The following is a 24273-nucleotide window of genomic DNA, read 5'->3' as shown; positions in this document are numbered from 1 at the left end:
CAGTGTCCGCACAGGGGTGCGCGCACGATGGCAGCGTCCGCAAAGGCGCGCGCGCGCACGCGCACGCGGGGCTGTTTTCGCAAAGCCGCGCGCGCGCACGCGGGGCTGTTTCCGCACGCGCACCGGCAGCGTTCGCACAGGCGCGTGCGCGCACGTCGGTTGTGGCTTCCTACACAGGCGCCCGTCTGCTGCCGACAAACCTGCGCGTGCGCACGTCGGCAGTGGTCGGGCAGGCGGCGTCTGCCGCCGTCGGCAGTTTTTTCCAACACGCTTTTTCAACCTTCTGGAACGCATAATATAACATAATATAATAAAATAAATATTTCGCGATTCAAATACGATGCGTAAAAAATTAAAATATTATTCTAATCTGTCTTCATATTTTTTCCTTTTTTCCCATTTATTTATTATTTTTTTAATAATTAAAATAATTAAATAAATATTTTAAATTAATAATTAATAATAATTATTTTAATTAAAATAATTAAATTAAAATAATTCAATTAATAATAATTATTCAAGCGTCGGCAGTGCCCGCGCACGCGCGCGCGCGGGCGCCAGCCGGCAGTGCGCGCGCGCGGGAGAAAGGAGAAAAAAAGAAGTAATTGCTTAGCATGTCTAGTTGCCTGATGAGGGTGCACTTTCATCGATTCTCGTACCATTCTCGGGTGGACTGTCACGTTGTTGGCGTACTCGGGAAAGGAGATCGGCTGCAAACGACAATAGTTTCCTATACCGCTCATTTTTCTCAGCCTCAATTTCAGTTCTTTCATGGACTTCCCGATTTACAGCAGTCTGAAACTGTTGATTCTGATGTTTGCACTCCACTTCAGAAGGCAACGGTTTAGACACATCATTGACATTAGACTGATTGGCTAATGGCACACGACATGCTTCTTGCTGGATATTCGATGAACTAGCAAACTTTGAAGCATCAGTTCCATGATGATGTATTGCCTCACCCCCAAAAATGTTAACATCAGGTGGTGGAACGGAGTGCCCCTGTAAAGAGCTACTTAGAAGACGAGGCGCTTCTGGTGGTGATATTGAAACCTTGGGCAAAACCCCAGAATAAGTAACCGGCAATGGCCTTTGTTCCGGATACACAACATTATATCCTGTTTGCAAGTAAGTCTCTTTGTGTGCGTCCCCATACTGAGGCTGAATTGGCAATGCACTCATGGATCTGCTGTTGGACGCTGGTTCAGAAAACTTTAGCACTAATCCGTGCAGGCGTAAGGGTGCAGAAGCATCAAGAACCTTCGATAGAAAATTAGATGGAGGGACCAAAAACAACATGGTACCATCATCTAACTTTACCACTCCAGCCCGGTCTTTGGCAATCAGATAGCTCAGGAACTCCGTGTATGAAGCAAAATCCTCTTCACTATCAGGCAAGAACAGAAGTAGATTGAACCCAATAGCACTAGCGTATTTTTTACTCAACACATCCAGTCTGATCCGTCCAGAGCAATTAACTACATTAGGCCTGAAAGGTAAGAATAAATACTGTTAGACCAAAACTTAACGTAAACGAAACATTTAAAATTTCTATAACAAGTTTGTTCCACTCCTAAAAAAGTAAAATTGTTAGCAAAATCGTCTAGAGCTATAGATTGCTTTTCTAAATATGCTGCAAATGTCAAAATATAGGCATGTCTCTTACACTCAACACTTCTGCACTTACTAATTATATTTAGTGTATGAAGTTAGCTAATATAGATTAGGAAACCAGGTTTCTTCTTGCCAAACAACGAAAAGAAACATACAAAATCAAGACAAATGCATCAAAAATCAAATTCTTAGGTCTGTAGAACTATATCTGAAGGAGTAATTGTTAGAAGTTGTCAAAAACTCATACTTACAGATGTGTATCTATCCGTTCTCCTATAGCAACACAGCGAGCACGACAAACAGGCAATCCACCCTTTGCAACAATGCCCCTCCATATGCAATCACTATGATGCCCGACTGCACCGGTTGTGACGCTTAGTGTGGTAAGATAATTCTCACCTTCAGTTTTCATTATCTCAGCAGACAAAGGAGCATCAAATCTTGATCTTTTAGACTCTCTGTGAAGCTCGTTAGAATGAAAACCATCCCAAGCACCAGATACACGTTTGTCCGGAAAACTAAAACCTGGAGAAGAAAAAGAGATCATTCCAGGTGCAGATGATAGCCTTCTCAAATTTGGATCTCCAGCAGGAGTTTGGTGACCGGGGCCTGGAACCACCGGTCCAAACGTAACACGCGGAGCGGTGATTGGTCTCGTGACTACATCAGGACGATGAGGTCCAAACGATGCTAAAACTGGGCGGTCAAGGTCTAGCATGTCCGTCTGAACGGGTGCATATGGACATTCACTTAACCGTGCTCTCCGGCCAGGCTCACTACTGGAGAACTCAATTGAAATCCTTGGATCATTAAAAAGTTTCCCTTGTAAACACTCTCTAGCACATGAAGCTTCTTCCTCTGTTCTGAATTCCACCAAAGCAAAATGCATGTCTGTTGACGTATTGATCCTCTTAATTTCTCCAAACTGGGACAATGCACCATGAAGCATGTGTTTTTCTATGACAAGAGGAGGAGGATATCTTATCAGTAACACTTTACTACACTGTGAGCCACCTTCTTGAGAGCCTATGTGAAGGGATTGCTGCACAAAAAACAAGCAGTTAAGGACAATGAAAGACAATTATGTACAGACCAACTTCTATAAATTAATAACTTCTCTAAAATAATATTTTTTTCTGGTCCGAACTCCAGTCCAAGGTCTAGATTAATAATTTCGATAAATTAATAAGATAATAATTTTTTCGAAAGACCCCTTGTATGAATTTTTGGTCTCTTCAATATTATAATTTAATAATTCTATAAAATTACAAATATATGGGACAACTTAGTAAAATATGATTGTTGTCGAGCACTATGAAACAATCCTGCAAGCAACACAAACCAAAATACTACTAAGGTCGTCGAATCGAAAAAAATCTTTATATATTAATAATTTATTAATTTATAATATTCTTTTAAATTAATAAAATTACGTGATCCTGATATTATTAATTTATAGAGGTTTTCATAATTAAGTTTTGATGAATTTTGCAAAATTAGGGTAATACATTTTGGTTTTTAGCCCCAGCAAGACTGGAGTCTGGATAATTTGTCAAGGAATGTTCTGCCGTCCACTGAATCCCAGAAGGCACCAAGTTCCTTTGGCGAAGCTGTACTTCCCTTGGACCTGCACCCTGCTCCTATAAAATTGGAAGACACAATAAAAATCAATTAAGATTAAAGATTCCTCAGTCTCATAAGATATAGATAATCATTATGAGTAAATTAGAAGGGGCTTCCCTAAGGTTTGCTATAATTACAAATACTCCCTTATTATTTGAAAAATTACAAACGCCTCCCCATTAAATTACAAATACCCCCTTGTGTCCGGTCATTACATTCAGGGGATATTTATAATTTTTCAAATAAAGAAAAGATATTTATAATTAAAGCAAACGTCAAAGAGAGCCCTTTATAGTTTGCCCCATAGCTAAGAGTCATATGGCAAATATTTCAGCCATCCATGCAAATATTATAATGCAAATAATCATGAAATATTTTAGCCATAACTAAGGGACTGATTCATAAAGAGGTAATTTATTTATTTATAATATTACAGGGGATTGCGGCTTTTTTTCTGTTAGAATATTATGATGCAAATGGTGATGAAATAATGATGGGAGGTTACTATTTTGAGACATGAGGGGTGATAAGAGAATGAGTAGAGTGTGGAAGTATCAACTTACTGATTCTCTCGGAGACTGTGACCTGAGAAAATCCACGTGTATTTTATCACCACCAATTGGTTTCCCATTCATACTTTTCAGTGCTTCATCAGCTTCTTCTACGCTCATGTAATAAATGTATGCGATATGTTGGTCCCTGAGATATCTAAGTTTTTTGATTTGGCCGAACTTGACGAACTCTTTCTGTAATTCTTCTTTGCTAACACATTGGTTGATTCCACCCACCCATAAGATATTGGACGGTTTAGCCTGCAAACCAGATTGAATGAGCAATGAATATATCAAAAAATAAAGGGTAAATTACAAGGAGCTCCCCTAATGTTTGAGTTAATCATAAGTACCACATTGCCCCTTGTATTTTTTAGAAAGGTGCACACCACCCGTGCGTATTTCTCTCATTTTTCATATGAAATGTCATGGGTTCAAATTCAAATTGCAATAATTTTACAAAAAAGTGCATTGTCTTTTTTTTTTAATTATTTTTCCTTCTATTTCATGGGATGAACACATAATCAATTCATATGAACTCATATTAGACACATTAAAAAACTATATTCAATCCATATAAAAAATAGTTCTATTTAAATCCCACCAATAACAATTCATTCTAAATCATGACAAATTCAACACAATCGAAAATTAATTGAACTGGGTTGAACCCCTGAGTTTTAGCCCATATTGACACACCTAATCCAAACGTACAAAAAAAATATAAGACTTTTGTATGCATATAACTTTCTATGTTTTTAGACAAATGTGAAGAGTGTTGCTTCTCTTTAAACTATAAATGAAGCTCTAGATACCAATTTATATATACATAAATATAGAATATTATTAAATTTGACAACTATTAAAGAAAAATTGACAATTAAAACAGCAAGAAAAAATGTTTTCAATTTTATTGGAAAAAATATAAACACCATCGTATAATATTACAAATAAACAAATTATTCTCTAAAAAAAACAAATAGCAATACTTCACAAATAGTATCATTTGTTGTTTTCAATTTTATTGGAAGTTTAAAATATTCATTTAGAAAATACTGTTACGAATTTATTTAAAAATTATCATAAAACAATATAGGATTCGATAAATAAATACTAATAAAATGTAAAAAAACAAAATAAATAAAATGAAGAAAAAAAATAGACCAAGATCGGAGGTTTTTAAGAAAAAAAATTAAAGAAGGGAGCCGTCACAATAAAAACATTTTCCTTTAAAAACAAAAAATTAAATCCAGTCATGAAGTGACAACTCAGCCAAAAAATCTTTAATTCATTAATTTTTTTTCATTTTCTTTAGAATTTTTAAATAATTAGCCCCTTTGGAAAATACATGCATTGGGTTCTGCTAAAAATTTAATAATTGAATTTTTTTTTACTCAAATCAGATCTAATCAAATCAATTACAGGGCAAGTATTATACACTTATTATATAATTTATTATTTTTCTAATTAATTATACACTAATTACACGACAAGGATACACTTATCATATAATTGATTTAGGTCTGCCAAACCCGATAAAAATTAATATTTCCCTTAATAGCAGTCACCCGACCCACATCGCTTACACAACGTGTAGAGCCGGGATAAATTTAGCAAACATCTGGATTCAAGAACAGTAATTATACTAAACCAAAAAAGTAGAGAAATCGCCAACTAAAAAAGTGAATAAATCACCAACCAGTTTAGCGAAATTAATCACGAGAGGCTTCCCGTGAAGAACATAGCCTTGCAGACCATGCCTCGCCAAGTTCGCGCCCTCGGTTTCCTTGAAGTGAACAAAGGCATAACGACGGAGAGGGAATAAATTAATGCCGATCACTTCTCCATGAGCGGCAAACAGATGTTTTAATTCTAAATCTGTCACATTTGGTGACAAATTACCGATCCACAAGTTATTCGATGGAAGAATCTCCCGCTGCAAATTTTTGATGGCCGCATCATCGTTCTGTGTTGCTTCCGCCGCGGATTTTACAGGTGGTGCCATTGAATCAATGAAGTACAAGGAAGGAGAAAATTATAGGTTGCCGGAGGTTTCGAGTGAATGAAGATTTGTGTGCAACGAAAATGTGGTGGAGTGAAGTTTTGTAGTGTATGAGCGGGGTGGTCACCGTAATATTTTGTTGGATTTGTTTGAATTTAATGCATTTGGTGGCTCCTTATTGTAATGTGTATTATTTGGAAATATTAAAACTTTCGTCCTGAATTAAATTAAAATTTTAAATTCCAATTACTTATTGATACTTAGGATTAATTATATTTTGTCATCCGAACTATGATTTTTTTTTACTTTGGCATTTAAACTTTTTTTTTTTGGTCAACTTATTATCTCAATTTTACGAAATTTTGCACTTTGTCATTTATAACTGTTTTTCAATCAAGATTTTGTCAAAAAAAAAATTATATAAACAAATGGTTCAGATTTTGCCAATATTATTTAAATTTATAAAATATATTTAGATTAAATTTATATATCTTTAAATTATAGATAGTTATTTACATATTAATGTATATTATATATAATGTGTGTATACATATATACATATAAAAACAGTGAAATCGACGCCGGCCGCTGCGAGACAGGAGGGAGGAGGGTGAGCAGATTGGAAGGAGGGGGGGCGCACAAATGGGAGGAGGCGAGGGCGAGAGCTCAGAGGAGAGGCAAAAGCGAGGCACAGAGGAGGCCATCGCGAAGGAGGAGGACAGGGCACTCGAAGGAAGTTTGAGGGGCCAACGTTAAGGAGACGCTAGTGTGGTGGTGGGGTAAAGGAGACAATATTTTTTAAAATTATTTTAAGTATATTTGATTATTTTTTCATATTTAATAAAAAAAATATGATAAAGATTTATATATTAAATCTAGACTGGTAATTTAAATTGAGTGGAATCTGGACCATTGAATTGTGCATTAAATCTAGACATTTGATTCAAATAATGAAATTTAACCTTTGATTTGTTATCTACAAATTTCAATTGTTAGATATATATCAAGCAAGAACTAACGATTCACAAATTAAGATATAAAATTAATTTATTATTAAAAATTAAGCCCAAATTGCATGACGGGCTTGTGTCCGAATCCAAGGGGGTGTTCTGCTATATTTCTAAATCCCGGGGCATGGGGGTCGGGGTCTTACTGTTTTATTTCTCATATGGGGTATTTTAAATATTTTTGAAAAATACAGGGGGTTAAATTGCATTTTATCCGATAAAGTTTATGTCCTCACTCTATGAATGTACTATGATAATTTTATTACTCTTTCTACTATCATTATTATTCTTTTGTTATATATTGTACAAGTCGACCAATTTTATGCAATTTACTGTTTAAAATCCATAATTGCTTTATTGATTTTATGCAACTTGCCTGAAAAATCCTCCTAAGATTTCTTATTATAGCCAAAATCATATCAAATTTCGAATTCCTTATAACTAACTTCTAAACTTCTGGTCAACAATGTCTTAGGTTATTGCTTATAGTGAGCTAGGTTTCATGAACAAGTGTAAAGTGATGGATTCGAATTCCATCAGACCTTTGGGTATTTAGCTCATTTTATATAAATTTATTGTAATTTATTTTATTATTCTTTGTTATATTGATATATGAATCGAATATCAATATATTATCAAACTAATGCATTATAATCAATTTATTAAAATATTGATATTATCATGTAATTACCACTTATATATATATATTAAAAACAATAGATTGACCCCAAAAATTTTCAAAATATGAATTAATTTCTAGTCGATATCTGCACCGTTTGACAATTTTTAAATTTCACTAATTGATGGACTAAAATTGCCATATTCATAAATAAAGAATGAAATTTAATGCTACTAAACGTACCAAAATATGGGTTTTTCCTTATAAAGAGATTCGGCGTACGCCATGGCACAAGTGTGGATGGGACATGGGTGCGATGGATACTGTAATGTGAATTTTATCTTAATTTATTAAGTATGGTGCCATCTGACTATATTATGAATTATTTAAAAATATTGTAATATTTATCCTAAATTATATTAAACTTTTAATTTGGTCCTATTATATATATGACATTTCCTACTAGACGAAGTAAATAGTTGGGAACTAAACCTAAACTTTATTATAACAAAACGAACTCAAGTAAATGTTTTGCCTAGATATCTTATTCAATATACGAGTTTTTCCTTATTTACTTTACGAAAAATTCTTGCCCGAATTAAATTTGGTCGTACCAAATTAATTATAGATTAAGTGTGTCACACTTGCTATGTGATTGGTCAATTTTTCTAAACAGTAGCGATCACACGATAAGTGTATTGCACTTGCTATATGATTGGTCCAAATTTAACATAATCGAATTCGGGCTAGAATTTTCTCTTAAGATTTTTTTTTTTTCTAGAAGTTCTTTAGAAATAGAAGTTCGTGTCTTCACTTTAGCATTATCACATGCCCATTATTATTTTTTTATCCTTATAATTTTGGAAATTAACCTTTAAATATTATCTTTCTTTTTAATTCCATCCCATTTATAAAATAAAGTTTATTTTCTCACTTTATGATTGAATTATGATCATTTTATTATTCTTTTATTATCATCATAATACTTGTTACATTTTCATAATTTCCATGCAATATTCGCTTCTTTTCATACTCTAAATGTCACTAATTGGTGGATTAAAACTGGAAAAGTAATAAATAAAGGAGGAATTTTAAAATCTAACTCATGTATCAAAAATTGGTATTTTTCCCTAAAAAGAGATTTAGTGTGTCCGAAAGAGAGTGATGAGTAAGTGTGGATGAGGCCGAGATTTGGATTAGTGTTATTTGGATTTGTTTGAATTTAATGAAATAAAGTGTGAGTTGACTGTGTTGTGGATTAATTGAATATATTATAACTTTCTCTCCATATTGTACCAAAAAATTAATTTAGTCCTATCCCTTGACAATGTTTATTAGGTTAGTCCTTTATAAATATTACAAAAGATTATTTTGGGAATTACATTTCAAATTTAGTATAACAAAATCAACTCAATTAAGTAAAAGTATTAGTGTGAAATCTTATTTTGGACATTCCATGTTACATCTCCAATGGCTTATATTCATGGGGGGAAATGCAATTTACCACCACCTCACATGACAAATAAGTAAAAGAATTTCTGTAAAAAATAAAATAGTAAATTATCTTTTGTGTTTTGAAAAATAAAGTAAATTATATACCTATTTAAACCGTTGATAGGAGGTAATTTGTATTATTTTTTGAAACATAGGGGAATAATTTACTAATTTTTTTTCACAGGAGAGTATTTCTTCATTTCACATATCACATGAGAGTAAATTGCTTGTAACCCTATATCCATGTGGTCTTTGCTGTTGTGGAAGTTGAATGCAAGGATAATCAGGGTTTTTTTTTCAGTATTTGGAAAACAGGTTGGAATCAAGCTTCACTTATGACAAGCCTTGGATTTTTTTATGACAGACTGAAAAAAAGTGTTCTATTATGATGTTTTTGTAATATTTTACAAAGTATAGGGTGGTATTGAAGGAGACGGTATAAGCCTGGGACGAAAATAAAGCAATGAAAGTGGTAAATAAAGGATTAAAAGGGATCCACTCGATAAGCTTATTGAAGCAAGGACACTCCATAAAGCACGTAATGCCAAATCAGTTTTCATACTTGACTTAATAACTATGTATCTACCCTTGATTGTTCTTCTCATTAATCAATATGGGAAACTATTTTTCTATTTGATCAAAGTTATGGCCATAGACTTCTAGAGGTTAACACAGTTTAGAGGACATAGGAGATCGTCATTATCTCATGATGGGTGAGAATTACATCTTCAAACGTACCAACCTCCATTTATGTTCTGACTGTAGTGCTGTAGGGTTTTTGGCAACTATGCAATACCACAACTACATCAACCAGAACCAAGATATGGCCACTCCATATATAAGGCCATTATGGCTTCTCAAGTTGGAGAACTAATTTTCGTACTATAGTAACTAAGGAGTTCTAGTCATACCGATCATGCCACACGGACTTCCATGTGACAACTCCTGCAAGTCAATTTGGTGAACTTGACAACCCACTTGTCAAGCACCTAGTAAAGTGTGCATAAACATCATACATTTGTCATCCATGAAGGGCAACACCCATCACATGAATGCATCACTAAGTGGATGTCTCTATAGATTATGTTGGGAATTTATCCCAGTAGTGATGAGCCCAAATAAACAACCCTAATCAAACAATTACAGAAAAATAAGTCGGTTACAAAAACCATTAGTACAGGCCAATATTACAACAAAAAAAAATATTACAAGAATAATATTAAATCTCATAATACAGAAACGATAACACATGTAATAAACAGTAAATCAAGAATTGAATAAAAGGCTCAGGGAGCCAGATCCGGTGAGAAACCCACAGCGACTTAGGCCGGCAACCACACACGATTGCTATACCCAACACAAGCCACCCAGGCTTTAACTACTCAACAGCCACCAAAGGCTTCAAACCACTCAAAAACAGCCTCGGTCACATAGACCCCAACCACTATTTACAGTATAGAAAGGGGGGAGAAGGTTTTTATTATCTGTTAGATCGTGTCTCTGAAGCAGAAGGAAATAAGCATTTATAGGAAGAAGCCATTAAAGGCAGTGCGAGATAAGGGTGGTGGAGGAAGAAGACGAGGAGGAAAAAAATGGCGGCAAGAATTATAGAGAAAGAAGAGAACGAGGAGGCGAGAGAGAAGAGCGGGTATGAATTTAGGTTTAGGGTTTCAACAGTAGAATGGTGAAATAAGAAGCCAAGGGAGCGGGTCGAGTAGATAGTGGGCTGAGTGGAGAGTGGGCCAAGGCAACAGAAGGTTAGGCAGCCATCTGAAAAAGGTATGTGTGGGCTCTTGGTGGTGTGGGCTTGGGTCTACCAAATTTAGGTCATGGGCTAAAAAATACCAACAAATTCCCCCTTGGACTATGACCCCTAAAAAAAAGAACCTGGTCCAAAGTGTCGGATCTGGCAATCATCATTGCCAGAACGCCTGGATTGAACCTGCAAGAGAAAACAGAGAAAGCTCCTTATTTACAAGGTTTTAGAATAAATTAAGATAATAAGACAAGTTAAAAAAAAAAATTCAACACACTTCTCCAACATCTTCTTCAGAAAGCATATTAACATCTTCTTTATTCTTGTCATTCCTTTTTGGTATTATACAATCTTTAATAAAATGTCCCTTTTTACTGCAATTATAACATCTCCTATCCCAAGATTTTTCATTCTTATCTCTAGACTTAGACCTACTATGACTCCTATTCCTATAGTTATTCTCAAAATTTTTGTACTTGGTTCTTTCCGTAACATGATTAACTTCATTTTGGGCCTGATTAACAATATTGGTTTTAAGGTCCATTTTTTTTACTTTTTAGGCCACTGATTACAGCGTCTAGTTTACATTATGACTATCATATTTTATAGCAGTTTTAACATCATTATAAGCTCAGTTGATAGCATTTAACAAAATAATTGGTGAATAATCATCTATATTTTTATCCCAGTTGGTTTTATATCTTGAATTAATTTTGTAAAGTCATCTAATTTTTTCTCAATATTTTTAGACAAATCTAATTTATAACGAAAATAATTTTCTAGCAAAAATAATTTACTAGTCAAGGAGGTTCAGTATAGAGTTCCTCTAATTTATTCCATAAATTTTTTGTTGAATCTTGCTTCCCAACTTTTCGTAAAACAATATCCGACAAATTTAGTATTATAGAAGAACAGGCATATTCATCATTTTCAAGTTTCTTTTCTTCAAAAGCATTTTTAGCATTTTTATCATCAATTGCTTTGAAAAAATTTTGTTGAATTAAAATGCCTTTTATTTTTTGTTGCCATATAGAAAAATCAGACTTACCATCAAAAGGTTGCAAATTATAACCGGCCATATTTCAATAACATAAGCAAAAAATATAACAGGAATAAAAGACCAAGAGATATTAATAAATAAGAAATATCACCAATAAAACCACCAAACTAGTTAAGCCAACAAATTAATGGGGGACCTAAGTTAAATCTCTACCAGAACCTGACAGCCTCAAGGACTCGACCATGTGAGGTATTAACGAGGGGTTTTAGGTCTTGTTTTATAAGAAACAATAAGCAGTAGTTAAAGAATAAATACAAATACACAGCAGTATTAAGAATTCACAAAGCCGTACCTGAAAACAGAAAAACAGGACAAAGCTAGATTGGAACAAATTTAAAGAGGGTTAGAAAAGATGTTACCGTGTCGGAGCTGGAGACAAAACCAAGGCTCGGACACCACTATTGAATGTATCCCAGTAGTGTGAGCCTAAATAAACAAACCCAAATCAAACTATTACAGAAAAATTAGTGGGTTACAAAAATCCTTAATACAGGCCAACATCACAACAACAAAAAATATTACAAGAATAATATTGAATCTAACAATACATAAACGATAACACCTGTAATAAACAGTAAATTAAGAACAGAATAAAAAGCTTAGGGAGTCAAATCCACTAAGAAGCCCACAGCGACTTATGCAAGCAACCACACAGTTGTTATACCCAACACAAGCCACCAAGGCTTCAACTACTCAAACAACCACCAAAGGCTTCAAACCACTCAAAAACAGCCTCGATCACATAAACCCAACCACTAAAGTTTTCACTTAAAAAGTTCACGGAAAACACTGTCTGCAGTATAGAAAGGGGTGAAAAGGTTTTTATTATATCTGTTAGATCGTGTTTCTAAAGCAGAAGGAAAGAGGCATTTATAGAGAGAAGCCATTAAATGCAGTGAGAGATAAGGGCAGTGGAGAAAGAAGACCACGAGGAAAAAAACGGCGATGAGAATTACAAAAAAAGAAGAGAACAAGGAGGTGAGAGAGAAGAGGGGGAATAAATTTAGGTTTAGGGTTTCAGCAACAGAATGGGAATAAGAAGCCAAGGGAGCATGTCGAGTAGATGGGTTGGGCAAAGAGAGTGAACTGAGTGGAAGTGGGCCAAGGCAGCAAAAGGTTGGCAACCACCCAAAAAAGGTGTGCGTGTGCTTTTAGTGGTGTGGGCTTGGGCCTACCAAATTTAGGTTCTAGGCCAAAAATACGCAACCCAACTCCATTGGTTTATATGGTCTATATTATTTGTCCGTGAAATACAATAGTAACATATAATTATAACATAACAAAGATGGCCAAATTATAAACTATATTCATGACATTTAACATTGCATCGACTAAGATCATTAACAGTAGATTACAAAACAACCAACTAATTTTTTTTCTGGTCCACTACACTAACAAGTATATGAAGGATTTGCATATTAGTTTATTAATCTGTTTGAACTATTATTAATCCATTTTGCTGTGTTGTAGGGACTGGTTGAGTGAATAGTGAGTTTTTAGCCCATGCCACCAATAAAAAATGTGCTAGACTACTTGGCCCATTTATGCTTATTTGAGATAAACTAAGCCTAGGGTTATGGCCAAAAAGCTATTATGAGCAATGCACCAAACTTTAATTTTACAATGCTTGTCCTGAAAAACTACAAATCTATTGTTCACAATTGGCTTATGAACATTGAGGTATGTCCGTGGGCAATACATTCATTCAACAAGTATTTGACAATGGGTCACATCAGAAATAACACTTTAAAATTCTTTAATATAGTTAAGGTTTAGACCAATCCTCATTTTGTTAGATGATTTGAGGTCCAAGATGATGTCTAGGGCTTTAGTTAGGTATGTGAGGGTAAAAATCTGGAACAATATTGTATATTCAAGTTGAATAATATCAAGTTGAAACTATTTTTAAAAATTCATAAAGCGTGAGACTATTTTTAAAATTCCTGTATCATATTGGACTAAGTTTGCAATTTTACCTTTAACATGTCAGTGCTATTCCAAAACTAATAAAAACATAAAAGGCTAAAGTACAACTTTGAGCTGTGAATGGTAATGAAAATGGTTGATTCATATATGTTGCTATGACATGCTTTTTGTGTAAGTCTTGAAACGACATCGTCCACCTCCAATCCCTTTTGATTAATGCCATTGATCTGACGGCTGAATTTGGCCGATCCTTCCCTTGAAGAGGGTTAAAAATGCATAAGGGTGATATTCGTCCTTTTGTTTTGTGCTAATTTTGTTAAATTCTTTAATTTTTGAAATGAGGGTAAAGTAGTCATTTAATCATTAAATCAAGTTTGTTTAAGGATGACCAGTTGGGGAAGGGAGGGGTTTATGTGATTTTAAGTTATAAATTCTCATAATAGTAGTAGAAGTGCAAGCAGTCAATGAGACCTATCTCAATTAACGAAATTGAGGCCCTATGATTTTAGAAGTCATGGATTCGAACCCCACTTTGTGCGTGAAATGTTGTGTCTACTGGATAATAGGTTTTAATTAGATTTAATTTATTTGATATTATTAATCTGAGTTCGATTGTTGAAATGATCTTTATCAGAGTAATCAATTTATTTCAATTAGCGCAAAGCAGATGGAAATAAGCTATAAAATGGTATGCCAAACATTTTCATTACCTTCACAGGTACTTCAACTTCTCTACATTACGAGGAGCAAAGCAAGAACAAAAGACATCCATTTTCGAATTAAGAGGCAGCAGAACATTCAATATATCATCTGTAATTCGCTACACATAATTTCGTCTTCAAGTCGAAGCCAAAGTTTTCTGCGTAACTTAGAATCAAAGACGATGCAAAATAAAATTTTGACTATCGGAATTTGTTTAGATACAAGGATAAACCAACTTTCCAGTAGTAGGCCAAGATGTGATGCGTCATCTTTATTTCACAAATCATGCACACGACTTTTACACGTCTCTGGCTCGTTAAATAGTGCAACTTCTTTGCATAACCTAAAAGTTGTCCTTGGCTTGGCGGATAACACCCAAGGCCTCTGCATCATCGGCTGACAAAGGAATATTCAAGGACTGCCTGATTTCTGTGCTGGAGGTGCGGAGGAATGGATTACACAGCTTTTCCTTTCGCAATGAGGTTGGAATCTACGGGACATGATGGTCAGATTCCATTGAGAAACAGAAAATCTAGTAGCAAAACCAATTTGATGACAATGAATAATCCAGGTAATGTTTATATAACAACGAATAAATAGACCCTCGATGATTAATTTATATACTTACACATGCTCTTTCACCAAAAGGACTTCTATTTGTTTAATTATGATGACCTATAAGTATTTAGTATCACGTTGAGCAACTACGGAAGTTCATATTGAGGCAAAAGTTCCAGAAGAACTGCAGTTGTTCACACATGTTTAGCACCCAGCATTTAAAAATGTTGACGTAAAAACTTCACATAGATGTTAACTGACAAGAATTCACAAAAAAGACTCAATCTTTGCAGGAAGTATTTTAGTATTAGAACTTCAGGGGCAAAACTGAGCTATAGACAATACCGTTGGCAAGCCCTTGTTGCGAAGGTGAACGACTTGGCTAGCATAAGACTGCAAGTCCTCATTTCCAGGTTCAATGGACAGTGCAAACTTTGAATTACTCTGTCCAACAATCCAAACATTACTGCTGCATTCACCCACTAACTTAAGAAAATGAAGGGCAAACGGGAAAGAAATTAGAACACTGAGAATGGTCTAACTTACCAAAGTATATTCATGACCACAATACACATTAGTGTCATCTGGCAGTGATATAATCTTCCTGAGGGAAGAGAGCATCTGTCACTCAAAACCAATTCATAATCATCAGACCTTTAAATCAATAAAGGGTAGGGATAGCACAGAGTTCGCTACATGTTTGCCAAGAATGGAAAATATGGTTTTATGAAACATGGATGTTGCTTAAGCAAGCAGAATATCCTAAGGTTCACCTCAGAGAATTAAGAAAGACGAAACAAGCAGCATACAAGTGAAGGAGAGAACTGCATGCATCATTTGTCATTTTAAAAGGTAATCCACCTAATACTATTTCAAGGCAACTTCCCCACGATCATACCAGACATTCTGACTACAAAATTCCAAACCTACCCCGGAAGTCATGAATATCCTAAATTCCGAATATACTAGGAATGAGTCCATTGAATATGAAAGTGAAAGAAGGAAAGGAAATGTAGAGGGGGAAAAAAAAGGAATAGTCAAAGTGATGACCCTGCAGATTGGTCAATATTTAGATACTACCCCTAAAATTCAAATTGTTACACTTAAACAACCCCCTATTAGTAATGTTTATAACACGAAACATTTTCCAATTTGGAAAATACAGATGACGTTATTAGAAAAAAAGAAGAAGATTGAAAATTCAATTTCACCATTGTACACTTGGATAAACTGTTTTACCAATTTTCAGGCAAAAATACGTTTCCATGTGAGATGAGGATGTTTGATATTATTATATGATTAAGGTGGTCTAAATGTAATACGTGAAAAAAAGTTGAACTTCCATTAAATTCATTTAGTTGGTTCAGGACCTATATTTTTTATACTTATTTGTTAATTTTTAGTTAAGTAGAACTAATAAACAAATTGTATTGTTTAATATTTAATGAATTCCAAAGTTAAATTTTTCATGTGTGGTCTATCTATATGCATTATAGATATATAATAGGAGAAGGTAGAAGGGAAAACACAGATTTGCAATTGAAAATTTTAGAACAAGGGTAAAAGACTACACATGACTGTTTTAGTTTTTGGTCAATGTCTTGTTTCTTTTTTGAAATTATCCGTTGTTTCTCTTTCATGCTACCTTTGGACTGACAAGGGGAGTTAGTATTCAGAAGTTAGGTCTTTTTTGTATATTGACCATCTCACAGAGGGTATAATAATTATTATCCCTAGGAAAAAAAATGGAAAAGTTAACAGAAACTGCTACACAACAAATGGCTATCCCACAGTGCACCTGTACATCCCAATTCTATGAAGCATACCCTTTCTTTTAATTTGCTTCCAAACAAAGGACAATACATGCTTTTATAGAATTTCAAAATCTCAAATACATTACCCCAGATTACACAGCAACTGCTGAAATAGTCACCAAATGTACCATACATTTTATTACTATTCCAATAAATTGAGTTTCCAGATGGTCAACTGTAGTTGCAGAAAATCATGAACACTAGTAGTTCAATCAGTGTAGCAGAATCCATTACTGATAGAAGCAAACACATGCAGCATCTGCCATAACATTTAATAGCTTACAAAAGAACAACCCATATGAAAATTACCTGCATGGGAGTTCCTTCAAAAAGTTTGCCACATGATAAACTAAACAAAGTGTCTCCTGTAAAAATTGACTTTGATCCGGGAAAGTAGAAACTGATATGTCCTGATCACAACAAAAAAGGAGAAAAAGAAACATGATGAAAGTTTACTACTGCTTGCTTCAACTTGATGACAATGCAAATAAGAGATATTGTTATTGGCATCCCACTTTTTACAATATCCACCACACTTTGTCAATGGAAATAAATGGTATTTCGAAGTGTGTAGAAAACCCAAAAGTTTAAACCCCAGAGTGGAAAGAGAGTTTCATCAGCATAAAATCCTTCGGAGATTCAAATGACTTTAATCAAGAGACAGAATTCAGACAAGATCAGATTAATATCAAACAATCCGACTGAAATAGCTTAAGCAAATACTTAGCTATATGCAAACATACTAATTCAACAATATGACGAGAAGTGTAGATTACAAACTTCAACCAGACCATACAAACCAACAGATACAGAAGGCGAGCAAATCACTAATGCATTGATGACACAACATCTTTGCTAATTCAATCAGCCATGTTTAATTTTCCATTGGCCCAAATATAAGTAAGCAGGAGGAGAAGATGCACAGGTGAAGCCCAAACTTTGTCTTGACAAAGAATAAAAGAGAGTCAAAAGATGGGGTCAATGTTTCTACATTATGAAGAAAGAAAAAGTCACAAGAGGGGCTTTACAAATATTATTTCTATATTAGGTTTGAATATCTTCAGCAAAAAGGGCCATAAGGTAAGGAAAAACCTGATATATTTTTATTTTTTATTTTTTGGTGAGAGTGGGAAAACCTGATATTGACCACAGCTGAATAATAGTAATAATGCATGATTAATATTCATCTGTTTATAGTTTCATGCACTATGTGATATAAAGTTCCCTGTTTCAGTGCCCTCCTCCTAAGAGTAGACTACTTGGACAAAGTGATGAATTCGCCACAAGGCCAACCCTCGCTCAGATACATATCAAGAACTTAATTTATATAAAGTTTGATTAGGATACTCAAGATGGTATGACAATGCTAATCGACTGATAGCTAACATCTCGTGTACCCCAAAACCTCAAACAACAAAATAGCACTATTAATAGCAAAGTAAACAAATAAGATTTCAAGCATTTAAATGCAAAATATTAAGCTGTGATTCTTACTAGTTCCTAATAGACCTTAGACAAATTTTCACCAATTCTATGCAGATTTTGTAACATATAGAAAACATGAGGACTCATGGACACCAAATACAATCTGCGCTAAGTTCATTGATGTTCTGATTGTATAGATGAATGGGTATTTCTGTTACTTCATGGAGCTTAAAGGTTATATTAGTTTCACCCTAATTTTTCTCCTTGATTGTGTTCAATCTTCAGAACTAGTTCCTATACAAGAATATTATTTAGCTTATTCTAAAACTTATGATGCCTATTGAAACACTAAAATAGGTCCTAGATTCGCCACTGACACCGAAAATAGAGCAAGTAGAACCAAACATAAAAGTCAGTCATTTCATCTAGAAGATTTTAAATAAAGAAAGCAGATTACTAAGCATATAAGCACCTCGTGTATGACCAGGAGTTTCCATCACAAGCACCTCATGGCTTGCAAACATCCATTTGTCACCATCGTTCAAAACTATGTCAATGCCAGGAATTCTCTCCTTGTCTAAACCTGATCCAATCACCTGCAAGGATATTCATAGAGGCAGCACTTTCTTATACCTCAAGATAACAAACTGAATCAATTATTCACGGGAATGAAAAAAATATCTGGACACATATAGGTACTCTCATTTTTAGCCCTGACAACAAATAACAATTCCAGAGGTATTAATTTCCAGAAATAAGCAATTATAGGAAAGACTCCAAACATTAGGCAATGATGCATAACTGTGGAGAAGCTAGCACTATCTGTGTTCAAGAAGCCTCTACTTAGCTTACCAAGAAAAATTAGCATCGACAAGTTATTTACAACCCCAATCTCATCAGTTGGTAGACATAACCTGATGATTTGATCCCTCTTCTCTTTCAAGACCAATATTACATGGTTCTTGGAGTTCTATTCAAAGATGAGTTTACTCTTCTTGTGCTCATACAAAAGTCCACAGGATCATAATTTATATACCCTTGAAACATCTCACAGCTTCGCATTGAGTATATGCCATATACGCAAGTTGGCAGTAACATGCAAAATATCTGAAACACACCAAAAGAGCCTTCTAATCTTGGACATACACGGTATAGATTGCAGTCAACAAGTCCACATTATCTCCCATTCACAAAGGACTAAGGAGAAAATGGCAGAAATTATATTCTATAATCGCAAGACACAAGTAGAAAAGCCTGAACAGTCATTGCTGAATAAGTACTGTTTATTTACAAGCAGCAGCTTAAACAAGGCTCCCTCCCTCTCTCTATAAGAGGGGGTCACTTCTAGGCCATGACAGCTGGCCTACTACTTGATTGATTCTACACGATACATTTAAAAGTATTATCCTTTCCAAGAGGCTCAAATTTTTACTTCCCTAGCAAAGCTAGTGCAACTGAATCAATCAAGCAAGTTACTCGTCGTGAGCAACAGAACCCACTGAACCACAGAAAAGAGCACATAATTGGAAATATACTAGACCTGAGCCATCTTAGTTACATGACTTTGTGAGACAAGCACTAATAATACTAGATCTGAAGCTCATTGACATCAAACATTATCACTCTAACAAAGGGATATATAGACATGCTTTTATACTTTGGTGCAAGGAGATGTAAACACAAGGTATGCATGGCAGACTTTGCACTATACCTTCTTTCAAGTCCACATTTCCTTCAGTGATCATAATGATAATGAGTTCTAGCAAAAACACATATAGGCATACATTTATGATTGTGTGCAAGGTTAGATGTAAAACAAAAGGTAAGACTGTAAGTGGCATACCTTTGCACCATACCTTTCTTTCAAGTCCATGTTTCCACCAGTGTGATCATAATGATGATGAGTGTTTAGTATGTAATTCAAGTTCCAATTTTTCCTGTTTAATGCATCTATGACAGGTACTGCTTCAGAAGGATCAACAACTCCAACTGTTCCAGTATCCACATCATGTAATAGATAAGCATAGTTATCTCGAAGGCACGGTACCTACAACAAAGGAAAGTAAATACACATATAAATCTAGTTTCAGTTTATCCAACTAAAATTTAAATGCATTTTTCATGGAGGTCTGGATAGTATGTGACAAAGGATGTTATATTGTGCATATAAATAAAAGTAGAAAATGTTCAAGAGGGAAGTAGAATTCTAGAAACATTTAGCAATATATCATCAAAGCATAAGCAGAACTTTCCCACCTTACCAAGTGCCTGGTGTGTTTGGGTAATTCCAGAATATATGAAACTACATACTCCAGAAAAAGTTTCTGTCTATTTGATCATCACTTCCTTTAAGTCATTTTATGACAAGTTTACAACTAATCTTGTTTACACTAATATACAAGTGCTGGATCCCTTCCGCTAGTTCCACGTAATTTCTTTAATTTCCATAGGGAACTCCATGTCCTACTAAGATTAGTCATGGGGGAATTCTTGCAACTCCTTGAACTCTTTCTGTTGCTAATTGGGCAAGACTTTTCCAGATATTAAGCATTTTCTGCTGAAAATTTTCAACATAACTTGAAATCTCTGGTTCTATGTCAGGAACTGTGCCTTTTTCTGGTTCCATGTGTCACATACGTCAAGTTTAACTCTAACTCTCCTAGAGCTATTTTATTCAGAGAATCAACAAATACAAAATTAAAACAGTGCAAAATATTCCCACATCAAACTGAGTTTTTCTATAAAAAAATAACATGGTTAGGTAGCTTAATATAAAGTCCAGGTTAACGAGCCAGTATATGTAGTTCAAAAACTGGCAAGCCGACTTTTTAGCAGAGAGATAGAAGAAATGCAAGCAACTGAATCTAAGTTTGGTGATTTGTGATTCTACTATAAAAATCACAAAATCTATGTGTTTTGCAAATGCCAAACCCGGTCAAGCATAACATAGATTCAGAAATCATCTGTCACAGCCAAATGGAGAAAAAGAATGACAGACAGACCATGACTGTTTCAAATCACTCTATTTGAATGCATGCAATTTTTCTTTCTGGAACCATCCCCTCTTGCTTGTGAGGTAAGCATCACTGTTCTTGAATCAACAAATCCATGTTCGAGTTCTAAGTTCTTTATGAAAGTTTCATTTTACTTTTCCTGATGTGTGGTTTTGTCTTTGATTACAAGAAATCTGAATTCAAGCTATAGAGCACTTGTATTAGAAACAATGATAAACATCACAGAGGCACAGTCATCCATTGACTTTCTCCAGCAAAAAGTGTGCTAAAAAAGATAAACAATTAATCAGCCAGAAAAGAACCAACAATTAAGGTGAAACCGCAATGATCTAATCTTGATCAACTTTAATAAATTTCATTTTAGTACCTTGGTCATTCCATGAAAATCTTTTGTTCTGAAAAGCTCATGCTTTAATCCAAATATGTAGACATCATATGGGCTAGATAGAGGTGAAAGCGTAAGGACTCACCAATTCAATCTGCAAACTCGATGACATATTGGTGATGCTGCAAAAGTTAGAAACTCCTCCAAGCCTCCGGCTAACATTGTGCAAGGTCTTGAATGGCATTGAAAAGAGCCTCACAAACCCATATAAAAGATTCTTTCTTAGGCAAAGTTGTCTCATCCCCGGCCATACACACAGCTCCGACCCCTTCTGAAATAACAGCACCACAAAAATATTACATGCATATCCAAAGGCACCACCATCTTCGGCAGAGTACAACTAGAAGAATGACCAAAAAAAAAAAGAGTATCACATTTCTTACATGTAAAATGCACAAATGTATCTGTTATGATCCAGGCAAGGCAACACAACGAGAAAATTCAAGCGAACCTTGTACTTATAAATCAAATGTCAACGAAAATCATTTAAAGAGCACAGGCTCAAAGAACAATACAACTGCAATAAATGGGCGTGCAGACAAGCAGCATATGATATTCTCTATTTAAAAGAAAATTAAAAAAATATATATCATGGGAAATCAGAAAATCTAATGACAGCTAAATATCCAAGTGAAATAGTCAAACCACCACAAGATTGAGTGTCAATTTCATTAAGAATAACAAGATCATAATATCCAATTACATTGCAGTTGTTTCAAAATATAGATAAAAAAGCAAGAATTAACCGATTACATTACAGCGGTGCCTTTTTTCAACAGAAAATTTGAAGAATTCAAAGAATCCATGACTCCAAAAGAATCCCATCAACATGAAACTGCAATTTTTCAACAAAACCCAAATAATTTTAGGAATTGCTGACGCAATAAGAATCTCGTAAACATTAATTTCCAGAATGCCACAATATGAATTACAAGATATAGTCACAGATCTTCCAGCAATTAAAATCGTATATACACAAACTTCTACATAGTGTTAGGTACATATGCAGCAGATTTTCACTCACTCTCAGTAAAGAAAACCAAACAAAAAAAAAAAAAAAACAGAGAGAGAAGAGACCATGGAACGAGGGAAGGAGGCCATGGGCTTTGCCGCGGCTCTACACAACATCATTTGCATCTTCGTTTCATTTCATTCAGTTGCTTTTTGTTCTTTCCTTTTCTATATTTTTCCAATTTATTGCTTGGAGAGAGAAAGAGTGTGAGTGTGTGTCTGTGAAGGGACGCGGATTCGCAAGCCCACAACGTTTACACATGGCTAGATATTAAAATCGAAACACAAGCATGTAACTTGGATTTGATTTCGAGTGTTTTGTTTTGTTTTCATGGAGGTAAAAGAGAGAAAATAAAGATAAATAAATATATGTTGAGATATTATGCATGTTTGGAATTGTTTTTTTAGATAATTTAAAATAAATATTGAATATTTAATGTTGTGTTTTGAGACACAAAAATTACTATTTTGTCAAATCACTATCAAATTATATTTTTTTATATATATTTATGTATATATGTGTGTATATATATATGTATGTATTTATGATAAAACAGTTAAAATCACTCAATAAGGTATTTTTGTATAATGATAAACGGTATGTTTTAACTCATTTCGAAGATAACTTAAAAATGAAAACAAATATAGTGAACTTTTTTTTTAATTTATTTCATTCTCAAGATTTTTTCACACTACGTCTTGCGTTCAAATTTAGGTATTCGTGTTATTTGCACATATGAACATTAGATAAAATAAAAAGAAAATTCCAACCCACCTAGCTTTTGATTGCATGTTTAAAAAAAAAAATTAATATGAACCCAATATAGGTTGCGTTTAATAAATTCAGCTATATTACGAGTTTTATATGGGTCCCAAATGAATTTGATTATATTTATTTTTTTATTAGTCAATGAATATTATCTTTAACAATATTATGCAATTAATTGAAAATGCTATTATAATTATGAATTTAATAAGGTTTGTGTGTCTAATTGAGTCCCACTAGATCTTATCTCTTATATAGTTTCTAATCCTAAGTGGAACTCATCATCTTTTAATATTGAAAAAGAATAGTATTTTTTAATAATATTGTGCAATTAAAAAAAATACTACTATGCTTATGATAATACAAGTATTTTTTTTAATTTTTTTTAAAACTATATAGAAATATATACATATTTTTAAATAAATATACTTTCATGTGGCTTAAAAAAGAGCGTAACATACTTCTAATTTCTAGTAAGTAGTAAATTATTGCTTCTTACGATGTTCATGCTGTAAAATCAACTCGAATGAAGTTAAACCGAGATTTTGATAAATAAAAAATTAGGTACAATATTCTCATAAAGTAATTCTTAAATGCTAAAAAATCATAATAGTATTTGATATCATAATTGATGCGAGCAAAAGGTTGCTTGTTCAATAGGTCTTGGACTTGAGTCATTTTGGCCAAGTTTCCTGCAAGCGATAGAAAGAGGGCCTATAAAAAATACATCCGCACTCTAATGCTCAAATCAGTAAGCAATTGTAAAAAGATGAAAATAACTAGAGCTACGATGAATGACAATGGAACATGAGAATATCGTGCTTTCATCGGAATGCTAGTGCTAAAATTGTATGTTTTAATTGGGGAGAAGAGACTTGCTTTTATAGTCATAGTCCCTTACTGGGTGGAGAACTGTAACTCCATAGGACTCAAATTGATGGTTGCT

At 34.2% G+C, this 24273-nt stretch overlaps 2 protein-coding genes and 1 long non-coding RNA gene across 3 annotated transcripts; all 3 read right to left on the bottom strand.

The window, feature by feature from the left end:
• Positions 1-600: 600 nt before the first annotated feature.
• Positions 601-5839, bottom strand: LOC105158739 (flowering time control protein FPA-like). The gene is made up of 5 exons (XM_011075578.2): positions 5488-5839; positions 3801-4049; positions 3123-3254; positions 1866-2656; positions 601-1489 (listed from the first exon to the last, which is right to left on the bottom strand). The coding sequence occupies exons 1-5, from the start codon at positions 5791-5793 to the stop codon at positions 619-621; spliced, it is 2349 nt and encodes a 782-aa protein (XP_011073880.2). The 5' UTR covers positions 5794-5839; the 3' UTR covers positions 601-618.
• A 4124-nt stretch (positions 5840-9963) lies between these two features.
• LOC148788820 (uncharacterized) lies at positions 9964-12712 on the bottom strand. The gene is made up of 2 exons (XR_016064917.1): positions 12086-12712; positions 9964-10852 (listed from the first exon to the last, which is right to left on the bottom strand). It is a non-coding gene; the product is annotated as an uncharacterized LOC148788820 (long non-coding RNA).
• A 1823-nt stretch (positions 12713-14535) lies between these two features.
• On the bottom strand, positions 14536-22812 carry LOC105158702 (putative hydroxyacylglutathione hydrolase 2, chloroplastic). Its single transcript, XM_011075544.3, has 8 exons — positions 22628-22812; positions 21636-21821; positions 19995-20198; positions 18624-18747; positions 17036-17136; positions 15459-15533; positions 15258-15356; positions 14536-14844 (listed from the first exon to the last, which is right to left on the bottom strand). Exons 1-8 carry the CDS (start codon positions 22685-22687, stop codon positions 14698-14700), a joined length of 996 nt encoding a protein of 331 aa, XP_011073846.1. The 5' UTR covers positions 22688-22812; the 3' UTR covers positions 14536-14697.
• Positions 22813-24273: the final 1461 nt, after the last annotated feature.

Source organism: Sesamum indicum, linkage group LG3 (assembly GCF_026168435.1).
Source record: "Sesamum indicum cultivar Baizhima isolate 11 linkage group LG3, ASM2616843v1, whole genome shotgun sequence".
In the NCBI taxonomy this organism is placed as follows: domain Eukaryota; kingdom Viridiplantae; phylum Streptophyta; class Magnoliopsida; order Lamiales; family Pedaliaceae; genus Sesamum; species Sesamum indicum.
This window is presented reverse-complemented; position numbering and strand designations above follow the sequence as displayed.